General features: G+C 39.8%; 1 protein-coding gene across 2 annotated transcripts; it reads left to right on the top strand.

Annotated features, from left to right (window-relative positions):
• Positions 1–1,589: 1,589 nt before the first annotated feature.
• LOC117571306 (uncharacterized) lies at positions 1,590–5,689 on the top strand. Of its 2 annotated transcripts, none has more exons than XM_034253377.2 (4): positions 1,590–1,956; positions 2,027–2,261; positions 2,703–3,992; positions 4,047–5,689. In XM_034253377.2, the coding sequence occupies exons 3-4, from the start codon at positions 3,990–3,992 to the stop codon at positions 5,577–5,579; spliced, it is 1,536 nt and encodes a 511-aa protein (XP_034109268.1). In that variant the 5' UTR covers positions 1,590–1,956; positions 2,027–2,261; positions 2,703–3,989; the 3' UTR covers positions 5,580–5,689. The 2 variants fall into 2 exon arrangements, with proteins under 2 accessions (XP_034109268.1, XP_034109270.1); XM_034253379.2 differs by lacking the exon at positions 1,590–1,956 and having other exon boundaries at positions 1,966–2,036; positions 2,094–2,261.
• The last annotated feature ends 12,668 nt before the right edge of the window (positions 5,690–18,357 follow it).

Here is an 18,357-nt window from a genome sequence, read left to right on the forward strand (position 1 = left end):
CGAGGATAAAAAACAAAAAAACCCAAAAAGTCACATGCTCAACACAAAAGAATCCCAGCCAGAAATCGCTTAAGGTTAACACATCGCCAAACAATGATCGAGCGAACAGTCGATGAGAGGGGCAGGGGGGAGAGGCAAGTGTATGAGGGTAGCTGCAAACCAGTTTCGTCTAATGCGAGGCCAGCCTGTACCTGTCAGGCTATTAAAGAGTCAGCCTGTTGCACTGTTGCACGAGGCGAGCCCTGCTTAATTTGGAGGTAGGGGTAAACAGACCCCGATCTGCGCTATCTAGCGGATGGATGCTGCTGAGTCAGCGTCAGAGTACCAATTCCCTTTCGTAAACTGCGTTGCAAGATCGCGCAATGGAAAACGGGAAAACGGGAATGAAAATGGACCAGGCATCGTTGCAGGTGCCGAGTCACATACTTGCAGCTTGCAACAAAGGCCCAAGGCACAAAGTCAAAGTCAAAAGAAAAACACTGGCCAAAAAGGGACGAAAAGAAAACACTCTCACACACACGCACACAATACGCACACGCACAACAAAAGACGGAGACCTTAGAGCACATGCGAGTGCACATTTTCATTTTCGACTATAAAATTTATTCGCATTAATCGCCGTCAGAGATAAAAATAAAAAAAAAAAACACAAAATTAAGGAAAGAAAGGACGCAGAGGATCAGGGTCAGGGTCAGACAAGGAGAAGGAGAAGGGGACGTGAGACGTGGGACTATTGCAGACACTTCTGGCCAGGGGTCGCATGATAAGGCAACAATTGACACCTTCAACTGGGACTTGCACTTCTCATCTCTGCTCCCTACCTGCCACGCAATGTGGCATTGCATACGTTCTTCGCATTTCTGATTGCGCCAGTCTCGAGACAGTTGAATGTACATCTATGTGTGCGTATGTGTGTGTCTGAGTCCCATCCGCATTTGATGCTTGTGTGTGTGTTAACGAGCAATGAATTTGCAGAGACTGTACATTGTGCCCCGTTGCTGCACTTGTCGCTGCGGCTTCTTCATATATGAAGAGCCTCTAAAAATATTCAATGAGAACAGCAGATAACGAAATATTTTTGCAAAACATCGCAATGCAATTTACAGAAAATATATTGACAGATATTGAACATGAATTGACTAATTAAATATTAATTAGAAGAACAAATTTATAACTCTCTGGAATTAACGACTAACAATGTGTAAATTATGTCTTACATAATTAAGTTTAAATTTATTTTCTACTAGAATACAAACATTTTGCTAACCTGAGTCTTTATTCAATTTGTGGATCTTGACGTTTTAAAAAATTGCATAAATTAGATTAATTTATCACAATAAAAGTACTGTAATTGTATACATGTAAAATGCAAATGTAGCATTTAACTTATCCTAATATATATGGATTATTATGGATTATTATTTAAAATCAGGAGGAATTTATATATATTACTTAAATAAATAATATATTGTAATATATGTCTCACTGAAAGAGTTCCATAATATTCTCAAAATAAGAGCCAATATGAGAAGTTAGTTTACCCAATTTAAAGCCCAGTTGGATGATTGAATCTCTGTCAAAAAAAAGTATAGTAAGTCACAAAACCGTAAGAGTAGGCTTAGACTTAAATAAAATTTAATCGCCACATTTAACATCCGGGAATAATTTATGTGCAGACCTTTTTTCTATCAACAAAAGAAAGCAATTGTACTTGCAGTTACCTCGAAGGAAATCTGACATTTGGACCATCATCCAGATATGGGACTTGTCGAAGACTCTCAAGGAGAAGATATCAATGCTTCAATTCTGACATGTAGCTTCCGCGTGCCTTCCATGGTCTTTTATTCCACGGAGGAATCATCCAAGAATATATCTATTACTGAGAGTTTTTGAAAGATAAGTGAGAATGTCAAAATCTTCGAATTGTCTTTAAAGCAAATTATTAACAGAGAAATGGTAAGAGTAGGCTTAGCCCCAAAAAAAAACCCTGCAAATAAGTAGAGAACATTCTCAAACTTATCCGAAGGAGCTCGCAAGTATTTTAGTTCGAACACAGCAAAAACTAATAAGACTATCCATGATATTGATCGCAGAAAAAAACCATGCCTAAAATATTGTAGTTAATATTCTAAGCCTTCAATGGATATTTGAAACCATGGAGGATTCTTGCATACTAAGCCTCGGAGGTTTTTCTTTTTGGATTACAAAACAACTTTCGAGAAGTTGGTTGTCGAGACTTGCATGGAACTGCCAACAAATCGGTAAGACACACAATTTTAGATAAAAGCCTTCTTAACATGGGAATATCGCATGTACAACTATTTGCAGTGAAAAAAAGATAAATTAAATAAATTTAAAAAATAAGTAAAGGTGAACAGATAAATTATTCCATTAGTAGCTCTAATTAAAAAGCTAATCCAAAGCTATAAGATTCACATTTATTGAAAATAAAAAAATTCTTTGCTTTCACTTTGAATATATCGCAACCAACCTTTTTGCCAGAGTATACTCCTTATTTTGCTTCACTAGATGCGTTATTCATGGGAGGTCAATGCGTTATTCTAACATAGTATAAAGTAAAGGCGTAATCTTTGGCTTGATTAAATAACAAATTTGATCATATAAAAGTTAATCGTAAAAGTTATTCCTGAACTAAATAAATATTAATAGTTTATTTACTCATTATCTTTTCCCCTTAACAGGTATTGCAAATCAATGGACATCGCATTCATAGCCGAAGCTTTCTCTTTGATTTTGCGAATCAAGAATGATGATAGTTTAGAAGTCAGATACCTGCCATGAAGCTACTAACGGAAAAATCAACCCAAGAACGTTCTCAATAACATCAAGTAATATTATTCATTTCGTTTTTTGTAAACAACATTTAAAGCAAAACGGGCCTAGCAATTAAATATAGTTTACTGGGCCCGTCCACTCTTTAAACCTGCTTGACCCAAAGGGTCATAGTTATGGCCACTATTATTTTTTAGTTTGTGGTTGCAAATAATTGTGGAGTTGCACACTCAAAAGATCTTACGAATTTGTTAGAGCTTAGTCGACTGCAGCAGGCAAATTGGTGGCAAAAATTCAGAAAATTTAAGGAGAGACACAGAGATGCGTATGCTGCCGCACTGTCCCATGGGAAGTGGGCGGGGCAGCATGGTGCGGGATATGTGTTGGATGGGGAGGAGGGATGGGGAAGGTGTCGCAACCACTAGCAAAGTGGAATGAAGCGTATGCGTGTGTAATTAAGTGTCGCAAAAAGACGCAGGCAAAAGCGAAAGCAAAAGCAGATTGTACTGGGCGCTGCTTAGGCTTATGGTACATGCGAAGGTAATCGGCGGTGGGGGAGACTGTGGTGCGGGGGAGTCTAAGTAAGTGTGTATGTATGTGTAAATAGGAAAAGCATGTTGTTGTGCTCCTCATGCTGGTGCTGGCTAACAGGATGTGAATATGGCGTCCGGGGTGTGAGGGCGAGGGTGATAAAAATGTTGATGTAAATTGCAAAAAACAGTTTTTATGTCCCATTGCCGCATCTCTGTCGCTCTTCTCTCTTCCTCCTCCTCCTTCATTCAAAAACCGAGGACAACTTGAAGGCGGCCTGCGTGTGAAGTGGTGCAAAATATATTAGACAAGGGCGGTTGGAGCTGAAACAACTCCTCCCATCCCCCGTCATTAGGTGGTTGCTTCCGCTTTGAAGTGCCATTGTTAGTCTAGTTTTTTTATTTTATATTTTATTTGGTCTATTTATAACGTATCATCAATATTTTTGCCATGCCAATGTCAAACTGAATATACGATGCGCTGCACAACACTGGAGGCATTGACAATGCTGTCAAAGTTGCGAGGAGAAACTAGATTAGTTCGAGGTAAAAATTCACAACGCACGGAACCTGGATAGAGTATCGAACTAAAGTATTTAAAGTTGATTTTAATTCGGATTCCTAAGAAGCTAACTATATCAAGGCAACCCTTTCAAGGCTTGCTAAATGGTGAGTTGTGATGGCAGTCCAAATTGCATTTACATAATCCAATTTCCCGATAAGGCACTCATGGTCAAATTAAAGCTGCCGACTCGAGTCCAGCCGGAGGTGTTTCCACGACCGGACAGGTGTGGTGTCCACACAAATAAGATCGAATTTCTGAAGCGACAACTTCTCGATAAGATACCCGGCAAGTCCTTCGCCCCTGACTTCATGCAACCGGTCGATTCGGAGCTGCTAAATGTGCCCGCCTACTATATGATCATCACCGATCCTATGGACGTGGGCACCATCATCAAGCGTGTCCAGAACCAATACTACCAAGGTGTCGATGAGCTCATCGATGACTTTCGACTAGTTATCAACAATTGCTTCAAATTCAATCGTACCGGCGAGGTTGTCTACCGGAAGGGCTTGCAGCTGGAGAAGTTCTTCCTTAAAGTCCTGGACCAAATGCCGCCAGGACCTGAATATCCCAGCAGCAAGAATCCACAAGCTGAACGCAATCACCTGCCATCGGAGAATACGTTGACAGTGAGGGAGCGTCTGTGTCGCGAAGACTTGAAGAAGCTGCAGAATTGCTACGTCGATGAGGTGGATAAAGAAGTGAGGGAATTCTTCAAGGAGAAGTGGTGCGCGCTGTCCAAGAGGATTAGCAAACATGCCTTTAAGACGCTCGAGGATTTCCATATGACCGTTGATAACATATTTCTGCAGAGCCAGGAACAGGCGAAGAGAGTCTATGGGAATGCCTTCTTTGTGCCCCTGGAAAGTATCTCTTTGCAGCCCCATAACAAGCAACTAAACGAGCTGCTCTACGAGGTGAAGCGGATGGATGGCAGCCTAAGAGCTCCCTATAATGTACAGGCCAGGTGGGAACAGGGCCTAATGGATGGCATTGACTTTATGATCGAGAAGCTGAGCAAGAAACTCGATACATGTCGCCAGGTCGAGGATGAACGATACTTGGTTGGCCAGGAGTACTGGAGAAGACAAAGAATGGTGTCAAGCAATGGGCACAAGCTTATGAATGTCCTGGCTACAAGCTACCCAAATGGCATTAAGGCGGAACCTAATTTCAGTAAGTCAGATCGTCATACGATGATGCAACAGTTTGCGATGATGCCCATGCATGTGAAAGATGAGATCATGGACATCATTGCCCGGAACGAAGATATAACCTGCGATAATTATGGTCTGCAGTGGTACGATTTTGAGAACTTCAACAACGAGACGCTGCTAGGAATGAAGAAGGTGATGCTACCGCATACCAAGCTCAATCTGCGCAACATGAACACCTACGAGAAGGCGGACTTGCAACGCTCCCTCGAGAGCCGATTGGAGACCATCAATCAGGTCTTGAGTGGACATCGACGCAAGTGTCCGAGAGGGATGCGGGGCAGGATGCCGGCGAGGAAACGAGCACGCTATTTCACAAATTGCGTGGCCAAGAAGAGTTGCAGTCTGCAACAGCAAGATCAGAAACAACAGCGGAGATCCTCACCGGAGAGTAGCGACGACAGCGACTCAAGTGATTCGAGCAGCTCCAGCAGCGACTCCACCGATCGGAGCGATCCCTCTGATGACTCTTTGTAGACTTTTCCCATTGACATATTTTAATAAAACCGAAATAAATGCATCTTCAGTGTCTTTGCAACGATCACGTATGATCGTTTTTGGGTGCAGCGAATTTTCACGACTTTTTCAACAAAATGAAAATTATGCTAATGTCGAAGAGTTTCTCACGGTCGGGAAAACTGCAGCGTCTCCCGTGTACCTGACACCGCAAACTACGAAATTAGAGCGGTGCCAAAGATCGTGCAAAGATCTCTGAACTGAATAAATAATTTGCATATGTTAATTTTATTCGTGAAAAACAGCACAAGATTTTCACTTGGCGCAAAAAGGGTTCGGGGAGAGATCATTTGCGATCGTAATTTGCATAAGAAGCGTCGCAGCGACTTTGCGAAATGGGCAAAAACGCAAAACGAAAGTGAAAATAGGAAAATCGGAAAATGCTACTGCAAAGGAAGTGCCGCAGAGACAGGCCTTAAAGGACACGGCGCACAGACAATCGCCCAACAGGGGTTAATTATGCGCACAGTGGACGAAAGGCGCCAGAGAGCGGCTGCTCACAGCATGCTGGCACGCTCGCACTCTATGCCCTTGGCAGGGGGTTGAAGAGGGACAACAACATTAGCTCATTTGCATAACATCGTAAAGGAAATCGAAAATAGAAAATAGAAAACCGACAAAACAGAAAGCAGAAAATAGGAAAATGGGAATGCGATGCGATGTGATGTGATGCGACTGCAATTTATTTCCTTGTTAGTTTGGCTAGACAAAATTATGTAAATTATGCGTGCAAAAACATTAAGGAAACTTTCTCACGCTTCTCTCAACTCCTTGAGCAGGATCTCTTGCTCGGTATATTGCTCACTTTTCGGGTTAAGCGGGTAGCTGTGTGGCCAGGACGTCCAGGATGCAGGGTGCAGTCTGTTTGGGTTTCCGCGCACCGGGCAACAAATCAATTTTGATCGATATTCATTCAGCTCTCGATTGATTTCAACAAAATTTGCATATTAGTCGCCCTTCGATTAGTTTGTTTTCCTCGTAAAAGAAACTCTTTGAGTTTGTAGTCGAATTATGCAAATGTACTTAAGACATTTAATTTGCATCCTTTTGTTGTGCGAGTAATGCAATTTTGGCATTCATCTATTGTACACATATTTTCGAACATTGATTTTCATTAAAATGGCAAATGTATTGCAATTTTATTACTTCGAAAACATATGAAAACAATTCTTCATATGAAAAATTTCATTTAAAAAAAAAATATATTTTGCAATATCAATAAAAGTTTCCAAAGCTTCAGAGCAGCATTTACAAAATTAACGTGAAAGTCCAATTAAGTATGCTGAGAATAGGAAACTATTTAATCCCTTTAGGTTATTGGAGTTAATTAAAGTGAGAGTGACAGTGTAGTTAGGGGTGTAAAGAATAAAATTTGAACTTATTAAGATTACTATAAAATATATTAGCATTTTCAGCTAAGCTTCAACTCGAAATTTTTGCATTTATCGCTATAATTCAAAATGTCAATGTTGTTTATCTTTGCATATATTTTTGCAGCAAGCTTGTTCCTTCTTAATAATCACATCGAATAAAGTAATTGCATTCATCTGCATTCCGTTGTCCAATATCAAAAGCAGCTTAGCTTTTGTTCGTGTATTTATTTCAAGTCTCTTAACTTGGCATTCGCCATTTTTGCCACAAGTTTTCGCACAGCTCCTCCCATCATTCGCTTGCCACCACCACACAAGAAGCAGGCTGTGTCGGGTGTCGATTTCAACCCCAAACCTTCTGTAGAAAAGTTGCGAAATCGCCAATGCGATTTGCCATATGGCGATTGAATAGTCATCATCGCAAATAAAATTGCAATTGCCAGCCAATGCGAATGGTTTTCGCTCATTCAGCGACAAGGATAGGGAGAGAAGTAGGAACAGGAACAGCAACAGAAACAGGAGCAGGAGCAGGCATTGTGACTGCAACCGAAAGCGAAACTGGAGAAGAGCAACCACCGTTAGTTAAAGTGCTACTACCACCCAGGCGAACTGAAAATATTATGCGAGTATGAACTTTGATGTTGTTTGCCGCTGTTTGGGCAAAACCATAAAAAAATCCGCAAAACGAGGGTTGTGCCTCGTAAAGTACTTATCGAAACACCCCAAGCACATTCTCTGCATTACCTTCCCCTGTCTTTTTGCCTCACCTAGTTTGCAGACATTATTGCTCGTGAATGTGGAGTGCGTCACGTGTGGCATGTACTACTATAAAGTTGTTTTTTTTTTCTGTATCTGGTAATTTTGCAGCGACAGCATGCAAATTTTTTATTTCTCAGTTGACCTGCCATGCCGCCTCGAGGGTTGAAGCCCTGGAAAGCTGAACTAAGCCAAACTGCAACCGTTCAGACGACAACCCCAGAATGTTAATGCTTTGTTGTAGTTGTTAGCGCTGCTTATGCCAAAAGAGGCGTCAAGTAAATATCAGCAAGAGACTCGAAAGTTTTACCCAACCTTCACGCTTCTTTTTTTTATCTTATTAAACCCTCTGCAGAGAGCATAAAAGAGTATTATAACTTGAAGAAAAATAAGATACAGCAGCACTAACCCTATCGATATGGAAAGAATTCTGTAACTGAAGGATGAAAACCTACTTTGTAAGAGCTGGGAGGCTGGACAGATAGGAAGGTGTTACTCAATTGAAGCAGGAAATATTTGAAAATACGCATTAAAATTAGATTCGAATTCAAAAATTTTTGGGAACTTATTGAAAATATCTATTCTCTGACGAAAACTTATATCATATATTATATGTTAAATATCAGTAACTATAGCAAGTTATAAATACTATTCCCTTACGGCTATATGGAGTCTGGATTCTACAAAATGACTTCGATGTTTTGTTCAGGTGAAATTTTGTGCTGTACGGATTCTACACTTATAAATATATTTACAAAAAAATATGTTATTATAGTGACTTTTTAGCTAAACCATTTAATTAAGACCTTTGGCACTTTATGAGTAATTTTTGCATTTTTGGTATAATTAAATTGTGAATAAATTATTATAAGCAATTACATGAGAATAAGTTAATCTTTTTAAAGTCTCTCTAAGTGACTAACAAGTATCTTCCAGTCGAGCAGACTCGGTTTTCCTATTTGTCGTGCTGGCTGCACTTGTGAACCAGGAATGTGCTTGGTTTCATCAGCGAGTTGTTTTGTTTTGCTTTTTCTTTTTCCTTTTGTAGACATACCATACATGATCCTATCGAGGGTCTCATATTTGGCATAAATTAGACGCCATAGTTGGCGACCCAGAGACACACACACAAAAGTGCTGAGAACTGACAACTGAGAAACGAAAACGAGGGCGAGGGTTTGGTTTCGTTTTTTCTTCTTTTTTTTTTGGTTTTTTACGCGACAGCGACACCAGCATAAACAACAACATGGACAACAACAATGGGAGACTGCGGAAAACGCGTCGCAGTCGTCGCGCTTCACACGCGCAAGGATCTGACAAAAAAGGATCCTATTACAAAGATAGCTGCCAGTTTTGACTTGAAATATATTTGAAATTGTCGCATTTTCTGCCATTCTCTGGTGTTCTGCTTCTTCTTCTTCATCTGTTCTGATCTCCCCCTCTTCTTTGCTGCGTGTGTCAGTCGCTCGCTGCTTTTGTCCTTTGTTCTCAACAGGACTCGAGTCTCAAGGCTCGGACACTGTATCTGTCTCCCTCTCCCTCTCTCTTTGTCTCTTTCTGTCAGTATCTATTGATAAGCGTTTCACTTTCATTTGGCCTTCCTTTATTTACAGGATCTGTTGCCTTGGACTGGACCTAAACGTGTGTCAGTCACCACATCTCGCCTTGGCTATTGTTGTGACTTGTTGACCTTTGTGGCTGCATTAGACACAGGCAATAAGACACAATGCCCATGTGTTTGTGCGTCTCTCGGTGTGTGTGTGTGTGTGAGAGCATGGTGACAATTATGCAATTGCATTGTAATTTGAATGCCACTCACAGTGCGACGACGTGCCACATGCAACACACAAGCAGGCCAGCAAAAACTTCATTTATTGTTGGCGTAGGGCCGCCATCGCGCCACATGCCGCATGGAGGAGCAGCACTAAAATGCAACAACAGCAAACAGCAAGAAAGCACGCTCACATATGTATAAACTTATGCCCACATATGTACATACATACATACATTTTCATGTTTGTCTTTTTCGCTGCTAAGATGGCGTTGCCTGATCGAGTCAAAACGCAGTTCACTGCGCCCACGTACTTCGCTGGAGCTGGAGCTCGCGTGCTCTCTTTCTCTCTCTCTGTCTCTCTTGCCATCTTATTCGTGCTCTCTCGCTGGCAGAACATTGGCATTTTCTTTTACATTTACACAATTTGTTTTCGTTCTTCGCTTTGTTGACATATCCAAAAATGTATTATCTCTGTTGCCTTTGCTGCTGCTTTTGCTTCGTTGTTGTTGTTGTTCTGTTTGCTTGATTGGCGGCCACTTCTGTTCTCTGCTTTTTCGTCTCTGCATGATTGTGTGCGTGTGTGTGTGTGTGTGCGAGTGTGTCGATAAGTGCATTTGTATGTATGTGTGCCTGCACATTGCACTCAAATCGCCGTTTCGCTGTCAAACGCTTCTTCGTCTGCGCTGCGCTGCGTTTTTGTTACGTTGCGTTGTTGTTGCACTCAATTGCGTGGTTAATGCTAATTATTTGTTATTCTACAGTCGCAGCGTTGTTGTTTGCGTTGTAGCTGCTGCATTTCAAAAAAAAAAAAAAACTTGAAAAAAAAGAAAAACACATTTTGGAAGACACGCACAGAAGACCGAAACGTGCAATTGCTGGCGATTTCCGGCAATACGAAGCGATGCGATGCAAGCGCTCAACTGCTTGGCGACTGTACCACAAATATGGTGTATAACAACTACAAGAGCAATAAATAAACAGCCATCCGGGCTATACAAAATTAACAACTTATTTTTAATTGCAAATATATTTAGAATTACAAATTATAGTAGGTAGATAAATTTTGACATACATACAAAGAACATAACGAAAAGGAAGCAAATGAATAAGTTGTCAAATGTAGAACATTTGTTAAAAAAAAAAGTATTTTTTGCTTAAGGTACTTATGTATGTTAAATTGACAACAAGTGAAATAATGCTAGACTGTTACAAGAATGTCATTTCTCGACATTTAAATTTAATAAGTTATAAGCGAAGCTAAGAGATAAATAATATATTTTGGACAGTTTAAGAGTGAAATACGAAACTGCAAAAAAATTTAATATTTAAGTATAGTTTTTTAATTTTTCAGAATTATAGTGATCACAAATTTGTCATACATTTATTTATTAAGTGAATTTTATTAACGTAGATATATGTTATTAAATATTAATCGAAGGCAATAAAAAGATGAAGATGAGATGCAACCTTGTTGTGCATTATTATTGGATATTAGATGAGAGCTAAGATAGCATGAAGAGAATTGTAATTGAGCAGCATTTAAGAGAGTGCAAAATGATTGCAGACAATTACAGGCAGTCGCAAAATAGACATTGACAAAATGTCACTCGATTATTAATGCGAGAGTGTGTTTTGTGTGTGGCTTTCAAATTGTAATTAATGGGCCGCAATATTTATTCAATAGCAGAGACACTCTGTCTATCTCTCAGGCCACTTAAGACTTTGGTAGAGTGTCTGTCCGTCTGTCTGTCTATCTGTGTTCTGGCTTAATAGCCGCTGCCACTCAAAGAGAGCGTCTTGTGCTTGGCTCACATGAATGCCCCTCATCGAAGATGAGAACAGCCTGGGTGTTGTTGTTATTGTTGCTGCTGTTGTTGTCTCTTCTGCTTCTATTCGTACTGTGCACACAGTGCTCTGAACAATGCAAGACAATTTTTCGGCCACTTGTCAAAATAATTTGCGCCTGTTGCGTTGAGTTTTGGTCCAAAAGAATCTCCACGTACACGTCTCTTGACCAAACAACGACTTTTCTGAGCTGTTGCTGCTGTTGCTGCTGCAATACCTGCCGTGCAATTGTTGACTTAGTTGTTTGGCAGATGAGAATGAAAAATGTGTGAAAATTTCTTAAGCAAACTCCGCGTTGTGCGAGACGTGTAGAAGGGGGAACCAAGACAGGTAAGAATGCAAGTCTTTTCCTATGTTCTATATCGTGTAAGTAAGCTTGCGAAAGGTGTAGATTAATGCGATTAGTTCACCGATCACTTGTCGCAGCCAAATCCCCGATATGATAACCTGTGTGATAGTGCAATAAATGCCTTTGGAATCAATAGTTCAATAAACCCAGCAATAACAAAGGACCAGAAAAAGAATGACGAGAAATTGTGACACACAAAAAAGGATAAACGTTGCACACTAGGAGTGGAGGGAAGGGGAAACCAAAGCGAATGCACAAATTGATTGTTGCTTCTGTTGCAGGGGCGACTGCGACTGCGAAGGAGCAGGAGTAGGAGTAGCTAAGGGTATGCGTGCAGGACGCGAGCAACAGGATACACACACGCACACACACACACACACACACATCTGTCGGTGGATATGCGGGATGCAACCCGGCAAAAACCCTGGGAAAAGTTAACTTTTTGATTTGATGTAAAAAGAAAGACATGAAAAAGTCACACGATTCGATGATGTTGCCAGTTGGCAGCGGATGGCGAAGGTGTTCTCTGATTGTTGGGAAATTGGGAAAATAGGGAACATGTTGCAAGTCAGGGAGTGGCAGCTGAACTCCAGCAGGTTGCATCAATTGGCCTGGCCAATGAACAACAATAGGGATAATAGGCATTCACAACGTAATAAGATCAATTCATGTGGTTTGCAGGCGAATCAAGCTTGCCGAGTATAAGATCCGCGAGCCGAGAAAAGAACCGCGCTGTTAATGAAAGCGCTCGCGAAAGCTAAATGCGAAAAAACTGTTAATATTTTGGCGAACGTGCTAAGCGGCAGCAAATCGAATTTTGGTTAAAAATAGTTGAACGATTGAATTGAACTACAAAATATTTTATTGTTGAGCTATAAAGATGCAAACAAAGCATATATAATTAATTGCTTAACTCAATATTATTATTGCAGTAATAAAATAATAAATAAAACAATAAAAGCACATTTTAAAATTTATTATTGTAATGCCATTTCTGAGGTGTATAAACATATCTAAAGAGCTCCGGCTACTTAGCATGCCATGTGAGCTAAGCTTATTCTAATGTGTCTCAGGTTCTACACGCTCTCCAGAAAGCTCTTTCAACTTCCAGATGCCAGCTGCTAGCTAACCACGTGTCTTCCCACTGTGCCAGACAATTGACTTAATCAACACACACGCGAAATAGTCAATATAGTAAATAGAAAGAACAGAAACGACGCCAGAAGAGATGGAATTCAACAGCAAGTTGACTCTCTTCAACAATTCAACAATTTTGGCGTTCTTTAGTTTTAGTTGGCGTCAGCTTTTCGAGTTGTTTTTGCGCGAAAATGGCGACTTATCTGTGCCAAAAATAAGCAAACGCGAGCGAAGCACATAGCGGCAGCTTTCGGCTCGCCAATTGTGCTGATTGGTCGGCTCGCAAATTCGCGAGTGAAGAGCCGAATCGCAATTTTGCATTAAAAAGCTTCGGGAACCGTCGGCGGCATTCGGCGACACGTTGCCGAAGCGAGAGGCCAGCGCGAAAGATAGAGAGAGAGCTGCTATTTATTACCCACTATACCCTACAAAAGCAGTCAAAAAAAGGCGCTTCTGTTCAGCTCAAACTGTGTAGCAATGGTTTAATGCGACGCTTAAACATTTATATGTAAAATAAATATATATAATATATGTATTTTTATAAGATTAAGCATGCGATGCGTGATGCAAATATAATTTGCATTAAAGCTGACAGAATTCGCATACTTTGCTTGCTTACAGGGTATCACCATGTCGAGTTTGCGTCGCGCTCTCTCTCTTGTTATTGTTTTCAACTTGTTTTTTTGCGTTTTTTTTGCCGGCATTTTGCTCTTGAATTTTGTTTTCGCAGCATTTCAAGTTCAAGTTTAGGGACGGCGCCGTTGCCGCGCCCGTCTGCTATATGTTGTTGTTTTTGTTTCTGTGCTATTCTCTAGCTTTTTAACGGGCTTTCTGGTGTGCTATAGTAGCAAAAACAAAAAAAAAAAACACGCCCCAGGTTCTGTGTGTTGACGTAACTTGTTGCTGCCATCGACTAGGAACCTTTATGGAAATTAGCGAAAATCAAACGATTACATTACAAGCCTTGATCCACATTATTAACAAATAGATAAACAATTAAATTGTGAGCATGTATTTGCTAGCATTGAATCAAGACCTTCCGTATTTACAAATTTACAAATAAATATTTCCAACACCACACACACATAAATTGACCCTGGCGCAGCGACGAACAAAACAACAAAATTAATGAAATTTGTTTTCGTTGTAAGCAGCAGAACTGCTGTCACACACACACACACGCACACATCGCACACACACTTGAATTTACAATTTATTATTTTTTTGCTTTTTTGCCAGCAACAAACATTTTTCAGTTGTGCTACTTCTTCTTCTTCTTCTTCGGCTGCCACTATTTCGTCTATCATACTATTTTTCGCTGTAAACAAAAATTGTGTAATAATTAAGTGACCCTGAAAAGTTCTACAGATAAACAAGCGAACACCAAATGGCGGTTCTTGTTTTTTCCATTTCTGTTGTTGTCTACCATATTTTTGTTGTTATTTATTTGTGTTGTTTTTGTTGTTGCCGTTCTTGTTGTTGCTATATTATTTTTGTTATTTGCAAAATAGTTTGTTTTCGTAGAATCGGAGAGCATGAATCTAATCGTTCTCTCTTTCTCTGGCAAAGGGCTGCCTGATAATTTTATGCTGCTCCCCGAGAGCTTTTGCTCCCTCCCTCCCCCTCACCCTCGTCATCGTGCTCCCCCTTCTCAACGCTCTTGTCACCTCTGCCATGTTGTTGTAATGCTCGTTTTCTAGTGCGAAAGTTTTGTTCCCGCTTTATTCGTCTGTTGTTTTGCTCACTTCCATGAGTCAGTTTTGATGCCACAGTATTTGTGTACATAAGCAGCTAGTATATAGCATGTATATATATTTCAATGCGAGTGTGTGTGTGTGTGTGTGTGTGTGGACACAAAAAAATAAAAAAGAGCTTTTGCCGCCTCTCCGACGCTTTACTCGGAATTAGTTTCAGAATTTGAAATCCAGAAACAGCAACAGATTCGTCGAGTCGACCGGCAGGCAGGCAGACAAGACCCCATCATACAAACACCCCCCACACTGCCCCTTGGCAGTCTCTTAGTTACATTTTGTGGACGCCAAGGTCAGTGCACGTCGATCTTTCGCAAGAGATGCCGCCCGGACTTACAGACAACCCAAAAGAATAAAGAGAAAAAAAACACGCGAAATAACATAAAAAAAAACTTGAACGCAAAAGCTTACAACAAGCTTGTTGTAACCGCTGTTTGTGCCGCTAGATGTTCTGCTCATTTTGCATAATGGCCGAAACGCGTGCAGAACTTGGCCAAATCGTCGCGAGTTTGTGATCAAAACGACAACCAAAGAATAAAATATCCAAAAAACACACACAAAAAGTGTGCAAATGAATCGAGCGAGTATCGTGAGACACGTGGCAAACCAAAAAGAAAAAAAGAATCAAAAATAAGAGAAACGACAAATAAAAAGTGAAAAGAGAGCAGACAATTTGCAAAAATGTGCAAGCTTAAAGTTATACGAAAAGTGAACAGAATAAAGCATATACTCGACTACATACAAACATATCCAATGTAAGTGCTTGCCTCCATTGGCCTGATCGCGAGTCGCGACCACACAGGAAACAACTCCAGCTACAGCCACAACAGCCACAAGCGGAACAAGGTAGGAAAATGTGCTAGAATATACAGTGGACACTCTTGAAAGTGAACGTTCGATGTATGAAAAGTGACTTTAATTTGAAAAAATTTAAAAAAGCAATTCTTAAGTTGCTTACAAAATATGGAAATACAATTCCAATTTTTTATATTTTTGTTATTACAATAATTGTTTAATTTTATTTAGTATTAGAAACATAGAAGATAGTAAAAAGTAATAGAAATTACAGTGAATGCTCTAATGAAGTGAAAGTTTCATTCTGAGTAATTAGTGAATTTATATTTGCACTGCTTTAAAAACATTTCAAAAGGAAAGTTTTTCAAATTTTTGCAATATATTTATTAAAATAATTATTTATAGATATTGCAAGTTAACTTTATAAGCATTATTAAACTGCACATTTTATTAAAATATTTTATTGATATCGCAAGTTAACTTTATAAGCATTATTAAACTACACATTTTATTAAAACATTTTATTGATATTGAAAGTTAACTTTATAAGCATTATTAAACTCTCTTCTCTTTATTTGAACTCGTTTATGTAAATCACTTTTGCTTTTCATAAATTCACTGTATGCAGAATACACTGTATAGCAGAAAATATATTAGACTGCATCGTCATAATTTGGGAATGACATTCCCGCCCCCGTTCCGTTCCCCCTGCGTGAGCAAGCCTTAGCAGCCGAATTGTGCTCGACTTGAAATTTTCGTCCAAAATTCGAAATTGCTAAAAATAAAATGCTGGGAAAATGTGCGTGAGTATTAATATTTGTTTTTTTTTTTTTTTTTGGGTTGAGTTTTTGGTGAAAAACATGAAAAACACACCCCATGCGCCGCTTCGCTGCCGCTGTCGCAGTTTGCTGTACTTAAGTTTTTCACATTTTCCACATGTGCAGCAAACTGCAACAGCAACAACAACTGCAACACTCGAGTGGCGTTGGCGGCACAAATGGCACTGCCAAGGGTCAGAGTCGAAAATGAGGGGCTATAAACGCAATGGCAATGCCAGAGAGTGCAGACTTCAGACTTCAGACTGCAGACTCGTTTGCCGGCGTGGGCGCTATTTTTAGAAAGCGCATGTGTGTGTGTATGTGTATTTGTGAGTATAAATGCAGGCGAAATTGACGCGCTCACTCCAACAAAATGGCGGCCCAACTGCAAAGTCAAAGTTGTTGGCGCAGTCGCTCTTTCGCACTCGCACTCGCAGCGTTGGCGCAGTCGCCATCTCGTTTGTCCCCCGCTCCGCTCTCTCTCTGCTCCAAGAACAAGCGCATGCATTTGTAGCTATATCTGCGTTTCAATATTTGTGCTCGCTTCGTATCGCGCTCTCTCGCTCTTTTGCTGTTTGCTTTCGCCTAATTTTTCGTACGCTGTTTTTTTGTATAAAATTCTCGTTGAATGTTGCCTTTTGCTATCTATGTGTTCGTATCTCTATTTCTATGTTTACTATCTACATATGCATGTGTCTCTTCGTATGTGTGTGTGTGTCTATGTGTGTGCACGCCGTTGATGGCGTTGCAAAAGTGCAATGACCCATGCGTAGCGCGAATGAGTCGCCCCGTCCCCCGCCATACACCGGCCCTACTGCTGCTGTTGCTGCTGACGCGACGCGACGTCGCTGCTCTGCTTCTATGCCTACGTGCTGCTTTCCATACTAAAACGCACACTCACACAAACAGACACACACACAGAGACCCATCGAGTTGCAGCAAATGACGCGCGCGATAAATTTTCAACGTTTCCCATTCCTTCGTTCGCTTTTCGCTCTCCCTCTCTGCGATTGTCTGTCTCGCTCGATCTTTCCCCACACTCACACACATTTTGTATTTCTTGTCTTGTTGCATTTTTATTAATTTTGTTCGTTGCCTGCAGTTTTGTTTGTTTTTTGGCTGTTGCTTTATACACACACACACACACAGACACATGCAGTCAGACACACACTCGTCTACACACATTATAAATAAATATTTGTTAGATATTTCGTATTTTTGCCCTTCCGTCAGACGAATTTTGTGTAAACATTTGTGAGACGCGATAATGGAGAAAGGGAATATATGAATGAAATGCCAACTTTGTATCGTTTACAACTTTACACGATTTATGCGAGACAATATATGTTTATATAATATATGCATCTGATGGATAGTATTTTCATAGGTATGTAATTTTCGAACATATTTCTTAATTTGTAATTCCTGAAAACAATTTTTTATTTTCGCAATATTATTACACTTATTTTGTGTCACATTTTATTGATTATCTGTTCAATAATATAGAAAACAATTTCAACATGCCTCAACTTGCCATACTTTTTAATTAGGCTATTCTTGGCAACAAATTGGCAATGAAATAAAAACGATTTTAATTGACTGGATTAATACATATCAGAAATTTTATATTTTTGATTCTTATATGATATAGTAATATCTTGATTAAAAATAAACAAGTAAGAAAGTTACAGTCGAGTGTGCTCGACTGTGAGATACCCGCTACCCATTTTTAATAAAGGCAAAATATTGCGATATCATTTTCAAAATATACCGAAAATACTAATAAAAAATACTAAAAATATACCAAGTGGTATGTTTGGTATATCGATATAGTACACCATTCAAAATATACCATAGACGGCACAATATACCAGATTGTCGGCCAAAGCAACTCAGACCCCTAGTAAGTAGGCGTTTTTGCCCATACAAAAGTATTTCTTTAATAACTTCCAAAATTTTTATCTGATCGCAAGCAAATTTTCAGGAATCATAACTACTACAGTATTGTATATACCAAAATTCGTAACTCTAGCTTTAAAATTACGCTTGTAATTCGATTTTTTTGATTTGCGGGAGCGGAAGTGGGCGTGGCAAAAACTTGAAACAAACTTGATCTGCGTGCAAACATAACAAATGCTGTCAAA

This window comes from Drosophila albomicans, chromosome 3 (genome assembly GCF_009650485.2).
Source record: "Drosophila albomicans strain 15112-1751.03 chromosome 3, ASM965048v2, whole genome shotgun sequence".
NCBI classification, from domain to species: Eukaryota; Metazoa; Arthropoda; class Insecta; order Diptera; family Drosophilidae; genus Drosophila; species Drosophila albomicans.